Source organism: Bradysia coprophila, unplaced genomic scaffold (genome assembly GCF_014529535.1).
Source record: "Bradysia coprophila strain Holo2 unplaced genomic scaffold, BU_Bcop_v1 contig_70, whole genome shotgun sequence".
NCBI classification, from domain to species: domain Eukaryota; kingdom Metazoa; phylum Arthropoda; class Insecta; order Diptera; family Sciaridae; genus Bradysia; species Bradysia coprophila.
In genome coordinates this window covers 1,694,929-1,702,446 of record NW_023503941.1, presented here as the reverse complement: position 1 = coordinate 1,702,446, position 7,518 = coordinate 1,694,929, and the positions used below count along the sequence as shown (strand labels likewise).

General features: G+C 37.4%; 1 protein-coding gene across 1 annotated transcript; it reads left to right on the top strand.

Moving 5' to 3' along the window:
• Positions 1-2,263: 2,263 nt before the first annotated feature.
• LOC119083726 lies at positions 2,264-5,555 on the top strand. Its single transcript, XM_037193524.1, has 4 exons — positions 2,264-2,597; positions 2,669-2,727; positions 2,784-2,907; positions 5,133-5,555. Exons 2-4 carry the CDS (start codon positions 2,683-2,685, stop codon positions 5,525-5,527), a joined length of 564 nt encoding a protein of 187 aa, XP_037049419.1. The 5' UTR covers positions 2,264-2,597; positions 2,669-2,682; the 3' UTR covers positions 5,528-5,555.
• Positions 5,556-7,518: the final 1,963 nt, after the last annotated feature.

Sequence of the window (7,518 nt, the reverse complement as noted above, 5' to 3'; positions counted from 1 at the left end):
AATCGATTGATTTTGATGAATTTGACTATATCAGGCTCCTTGTAAAGCTGATGCAGCTCATGGTTGTATCTTCTTCTCCAGTTGCCGTTCACATTGACACCTCCAAAAATTGATCAAAGAATTCTCCTTTCAAAAACCAAAAGTGTCTGTTCGTCACGTTGTGTCATGCACCAAGCTTTCGATCCATATGCTACAACTGGTCGAATCAGCGATCTGTACGATTCGCACTTAAGGTTGCGGTTGAGTGTTTTTGATCGGATGAGTTTTTGAAGACTGTAGTAGTAGTAACTCCTGTTGCCAAGCGTTACCCTTCTACGAATTTCCTCTCCGATACTATTATCACTATTGACAAGCGACCCAAGGTAAATAAAGCTGTCGACAGTCTCGAAGCGTTTTCCATTCACCTCCAGTATGGTCCGTTGGTCTGCCATCAGACAATGAAGTTGTACTTGGTTTTTCTCTCACTGACCTTGAGACCGAACTCAGCAACCCTATCTTCAATTTTCGTGAAATTCTCTTTAACGATGTCAATGTTCCGTCCAATTAAGTCTAGGTCATCAGCATATTCTAACAACTGACTCAACTTTCTGAACCGCTGGTTTCCACGTCGCTCTCCCTTATCACCTTCTCAAGAACAATGTTGAAGAATAGAGCTGCCAGTCCATCGCCTTGTCTAAGAAAATTAAGACGCTACAACACCTAAATTTGTGCGCAAAAATAATACATTTTCGATAATAGCTTCGTATCAGCGTCGTTTCTGGAAAAGGGTTACCATCGTTTCGTGTCAAAATGTGTTGGCTTTGAGTAAAAATAATAAACGTTTGTGATGGTGTAACCTACTACGAGAAAACGTAACCGTTCATGAAATAGCTATTTATGCAATTGGTATGCAAAGTACTTTATTCGGCTCTAGATGTGTACAAATATGTACAAAATAATGAAATCTACCTCTCCTTTCCAACGATACCACAACACGACGTATTTGGACACGAAATGAATTTTGCTTCGCTATTTTAGTGTTCAAAAATGAAATAAATTTTAAAATTTGTCTTTTTCGTGTGACGTTGATATTGCTTTAAAAAAGAGCGCGGCACGGCAACTCTATTACAAAAAAAAGTCAGGGTAACATTTGTTAAAATAAGGTGGTATTTTGACTGCGTCAAAACAAAGTTTGGTTGCTAGAGAGGGTATTGGTCAGTGTCAATGTTTTTAGTTTGTGTGTTTTTGCGTTTTCTGGTTTTGTGTGAAATTTGATTGGTTTTTGTGTGAAGGCGAGTGAATTTTGTGTGAAGGCGAGTGAATTTTGTGTGAAGGCGAGTGAATTTTGTGTGGAAGCCAGTGAGATGATCCGTGCGTGGGCTGGTGGGGTGAGTTATTTTTAGTTTATTTTTTCCGTAAGGTTTTTGTTCCGTCTTTGTTTTTTGATTGAAATGAGTTTTCTATTTGTTGTGCTACGTTTTGTGGGTACGTTTTCATAGTAGCTTCTCACTAAATTTCGAAATTTCCATCGAAAGGTGGCAGAACTTTTATTGTAAATTTTCAAATTACTAGTTCAATCAGAAAATTTACTACTGTCTCGTTTAACGGACCAGTGGAAACGACTGAAGATGGTTAGACCACACTAACCTCTGACCGCCACTGTATCCGGAGATCGAAACAGCATTTTATCTCTACTTTCGCTTCACGCGATCCATGGGAAAGGGAAGAGTAATTATGCTCTGTTTGTTTGTTTTGTTGTTTCTTCTGCATATTAGATAACGCCACCCCTGGAATTAGTATGTTTTCCAGGTAAAATAAAGTTTTGTACCATTGATCGATTACAATGAGTATTTTTCATTCAGCATGAAATAGTTATTTAAATTACAAGAGTCAAAAAACGATTTTCAACAGTTCGAGGTGGATGATGCGAGCTGAAAGGGTATTGTATTTAACATAAAAATGTGTGTTTTTGTACCTAGTGTACCACGTTTTATATAATTTCTTTGATTTTACAAATTTTTGTGAATCTGTCTATCAATAAATCATATTCTTAAACGTTTTCATATCGATGTTGACAAATTAAATGCCGAAATGATTCTATGTGAACATTGGTAACGCACCTATACGTGGTAAAAAAAGAAAAAGAAAAGAAAGAGACTTGGTGAATCAGATGGCATATTCATTGATGTTCTGTTCACACTAATTCGTCATCTGATTCACCACGAAAAGAATCTGAATAATGTTTTTTGAGCAATCGTTGAATCATACGCATCTCAAGAATAGTCGTTAACTGTATCGTATGCCAACCATACGAGTCACCACAACTCGAGGGGGAAACGACTACAGCGCGAATACGTTGCCAGTACCTTTTGATATTTCCTACCAAGTGTATATAGAAAGGAAATAAGCCACAGATCAGCTGTATCATCAGTTGTATTTGAAAATAAGTGATCTGTCTAACATTTGAACCGGAAATACCAATACAGGATTCGCTTGCATAGAATTCCCCTCACCTCGACTGAATGCAAAATATTTTTTTTTTTTAAATGAATCCAAATTACTTTTCATTTATAATCTGAAATTCAGTCACGACGAATAGTTTACACCGGCAGTGACTTGTGTTGTAAAATTTCCGCGTAAGCTACATTTTTCTTGTGCGTGTCAAATTTTGTTAGTGTCGACGGATCAGTTAAAATACAAAAGATGAATCCTTCTACAACGATTAGAATATTCAGATTGGCGGAATTGGTAATTCAGATATGTTTTCATATAGCCTTTTGAACACGTTCTTTGTTTTTGGTTAGATGACAATAATCGTTTGCTTAGTACTACATTTCAAAACACCTGAAGAAACTGATCCGCTTACTATCGTCTTGGCTTCCGGCACATTCTTTGGATACTTTATCATTTTAGTGGGATGGTTTGCAAGTAAGAATGTTTTAAATTTTAACAGACAACATGCATAGCATAGATAGATAGAGATAGAAGAGGTGGGTGGAATATAACCTGTACCTAAGCCTCAGATCTACATGTTGTGCTTTCCCGCAGTTACTTAAATTCTCTTCGACTTGTTTATGAATTTAAGGATTTCTGTTGGTGCAATACTCCAAATTGATTTGTAATTGATTGTATACGAGCCTAGATGTGACGCTCTTGATTTGATATACGCTGGGCAGTGACAAAGGAAGTGTTCTGTTGTTTCAATATCGCCGCTCATATCACAGTACGGGTCAGTCGATATTAACACATGCATAGCATACATAAGCTCTGTAAGATTCGATACCAAATATCTCGAGAGTTACGTAAAATTCAATCCTTCACGTAAAGCCATAGAGTTATACTCGAGAGTTGGCAACAAGGCGTTTTATCTTCTACCCTTGTGGCCTATGTATGGATAACCCTATTTTCCTAATATTTAGCACCCCTGACTCATATGTCAAAGACTTGAAAAAAATTCTCTGGAACATTTCTCAGAATTGATGGAACCTCGATGAACTTTGACGATCACTGAGCGAAATTTCATACGTGCTATGCGTATATCATTCGTTCCCCCTGTTAAAAAGTGTGGTAAGGTAGTTATACAGCGGGCTCGAATATAATACGTGCAAGACGTATTTCGCTTTGACACAGATATGAAAATATAAATTTTATTGATGTCACCTACGATATATACACCATATTAACAGTTTACAGTTGTTATTGTTCATTTTAGAAGGTATTGGTAACGAATATTTGAAATTAAAAATTGACTTTTTCGTGAGTTGAACCGGGGACCTCTGGATCATGAGCCAACGATCTTTCTAATGTTGCAGTACAGTAGTGTTGGTTGACATTTCTTATTGTTGGTACTTTGAAAACCATAAACGTGTGTGGCGTTTAAGTTACGTAGAGCACGTTAAATGATATAACGTTTGTTTAACATAATTTCTTTTAGGTTCATAAAGAATGAGGAATTGGCAGGATAGTTATGGACCAGGATCAAACCAGGATCAATTATAGATAATTTTAACTTAAACAACTTTCTGATATGATTACTTCATAAAAATTGAAAGGTTTTTGTCGAGAATTTTTCTAATTTACAAAATTAATTTTTGTTTGTAATTTATCTTCTTCGTGTTAAGAAATTTAAATATGGTTCCAATATTCAAGACCAACATCCACTGTATACGTTTGACATCTTCTGTCCCACTCGTACGTTTAGTTATTCACATTCCACGTACATGACCACAATACGTAACACATGAATATTTAAATGTGACAATCGAAATACGTAACTATGTTTTCAATGTGGCTCACGTATAAGAAACAGTGCCCATGTATCATATACGTCAGTGAAGTATATTACACCTCTCCGAGAAATTTTACACATACCCGGAGTATTGTCTGAATTTTCTTTTTCTGGATGATGGCTGTGACCTCACTAATGCAATTATTTGATTAATATTATGAATGTGGAGGGCCTCAGCTTCACCAAACCTGTATGCTTGGGGTCACGCAGATCGCCATTTTATATTAAGTAAAAACATAAACATAACATAAAAAAGAATTCATCTACCATGAAGTTACAGCCTTTACAGCTGCACCAATATATGTTGTAGTAGTTTGCCACGTTAAATAGTCACGTGACAAACTACTACATATTGATTTTGGTGTAAAGCTGAGGTCCTCCATATTCATAATAAATAATAATTTCATCAAATAATTGTATCAATGAGGTCACAACCCTCGTCAAAGTTCACCGAGGTTCAATCGATTCTGAGAAATTTTGCGGATGTCATATTTTGGCCGTTTATCATCAAATTTTTTGAAGGTAATATTTTCCCCGGGAGTACTCGACCTCAGCTTTCCAACGAATCCAAACACGCCCGTGTCCTCGCCACCTTACGGAAATGAAATTCGGACTACGAAATACCATTTTTCGACTTTTGACCGCTTACCACCAGCCTATGTATGTAGGATCAAAAATATCTAAGACTGTTTTTGGGGCCTACGCACCAAGGCCTAACTAAGTACATATAACAGAAGTCCCGGAAAAAATAGTGCCGATTTCGGCGATGAGAAACTCAAAAGAATCCCTCTTTGTGCTATACGTAATGCTTTAAGAAATTTGGTTTCGGCATTTAAAATTTGATTTTTGTTCTCTTCTTTTATAGTGAAAAATACTGGCAATCCTATCAACCGGACTGTCGATGTCGGCATCAGTTCGCTCGGCTGTATTCTTTTCATCGCAACTGGTGCGCTCATTTTCGTAGAATGGAGTCGAAATGATATCGTTCGAGTCAAAAAATTTCTCCCGGTTACCGATGATCATACCAGAAAGTATAATTTTCTGCAAAAGATCATTACTTATCTGACACACGCGACCGCTGATTCGGTGGCATTGAAACTTGATAAAATGGGACACAAACACTTCCTTTACGGTCCAGAAACGTACATCATGGCTGTAGTGAAGGCTTCACTTTCTATTTGCAGTGGTTTCCTATTCATCTCTGATATTATCACAACTCATTTACAAAGTATTGTTAAAGCAACGAAAGTACCGACATAATCGGACCGCAAAAGTTTTAGCAATTGTATCCAAGTTTTAATAAAAATCTTTTGTTTAGGTACTACAATTCTCATTCCACGGCAGAGTACAATAAACCCAGCAAGAGCCCTTGATTTGACCTGACCTGACTTATATATTTTGCGAATAAAATTAATTCAATTGATGTGAGTGTCCATTTGAGTTAAGTCAACGCACTGCCAGTGATATGGTTAAGTTAATTTTCATGCAGTGGAATTAGGTCCCTTATTTGACGTTTCAAAATGAACCGGCACTGAATGGTTTATTTTACTATGGCGTGCTAATTCCATTTGGTCTCCATTCTGTTGAAAGAGTTGCACAACTACTCGTGGTGTCCACTCGTCTGATACACAGAAATCGATGGTTTATGGTTAGGCGCACTACCATCTTCCTCTCTTGGTCTATGCCTTGATAATGATTCATTGAAAGTTGCGGTCGCACTACGAATTGGAGCTAAAATCTGTTACAGTCATTTATGCAAGTGTGGGAAAACAGTGGACGAATATGGTCATCATGGTTTAAGTTGTTTAAAAGCTTCTGGTCGTCATCACCGTCATCATTCTTTCAATGAAACAATTCGTAGAGGCCTGGTGTCTGCTGGAATACCTGCACTTCGTGAACCTCCAGCGTATCCGGATGGTATAACATTAATTCCTTGGTCAGCCGGTAAATGTTTGCTTTGGGACGCAACTTGTGGAGATACTGTCGCTAAATCATATGTTAAACACACGTCACGAAACATTCGTTGGGTCGCGTCAACAGCTGAAGAAAAGAAGATCTCACTATATCGATCATTACTCGGTCAATACATTTTCGTTCCAGTTGGCTTCGAAACAATGGGTCCATGGGGTCCGCACGCAAAAAAAATTCATCGAGGATTTGGGTAAAAGAATTTCAACAGCAACAAACGAAAAGAGGTCAACATTATATCTTAAACAAAGAATTAGTTTAGATATACAACGCGGCAATGCTATGTCTGTACTAGGAACGTTGCCATCAACTAATGATCTTGGAGAAATCTTTTATCTTTTGCCCAAGCAGAAATCGAATATAAATTAATATAAATTGATGTAAAAAGAGGAATAAAATTTCGCTTGCTTAAAAAAATCCGAAATCGGTGATGTGCCTGCGTAGGTTCTTCTGAAAACCATTCATATTGTCCAAGACAGGGAAACAGGGTCATTCCAAGCGGAAGTGACTCAAATCTTGATTTTCGCGAATTTATTCTTAATCATTGGTCTCTTGGTGGGTTTCCTTGGACATCTGAGATGTGTTTGCCGATTTTGAAAACATAAAACAGAAGAATTCTGAGCAAATTTGGATCGAAATAAATTGTTATTTTCAATGGCTTTTGAATTTCGACTGACCGAAATCGGCGCTATTTTTTCCGTTACTTTTTTATATATTTGCCTCGGGAGTATTTGACCTCAGCTTTCCAACGAACCCATACAAGGCCATTGTCCTCGCAACCTCACGGAAATGAAATCCGGTTTACGAACTCCTATTTTTCGATTTTTGGCCACTTATAACCAGCCAGGTATGGAAGATTAAAAATATCTGAGTCTTTCGGGTCAGTCAAAATTCCAACGAATTCGTCATCTAATCGTCTGATATACAGAAACTACTAGATATAACAGGTCCCTAGTCAATTGGCCATTGGCTTACGCTAGATGCTTTAACCTAATTTTTATCTTTGATCTCATTTGCTCCAAGAATTTTCCAAGTTTGCTATAAAAAAAACTGGAAAAATCTGGTCGTCACCGTTCGTTGCGTAGGGTTAGGGTTTTAATCAAGTGTCAGAAATTAATTGTGCTGAGTGGATCGCTCGAAATTATAGGAGAAATTGAATCAAGGAATTTAAATCTGAAATAAAATTTTGGTGCCACGACTGGGACCCGAACCCAGAATCTCCACCTTGCCGGGGTGTTGCTCTAACCAATTGAGCTACCGTGGACATTTTAATTTCAGATCTA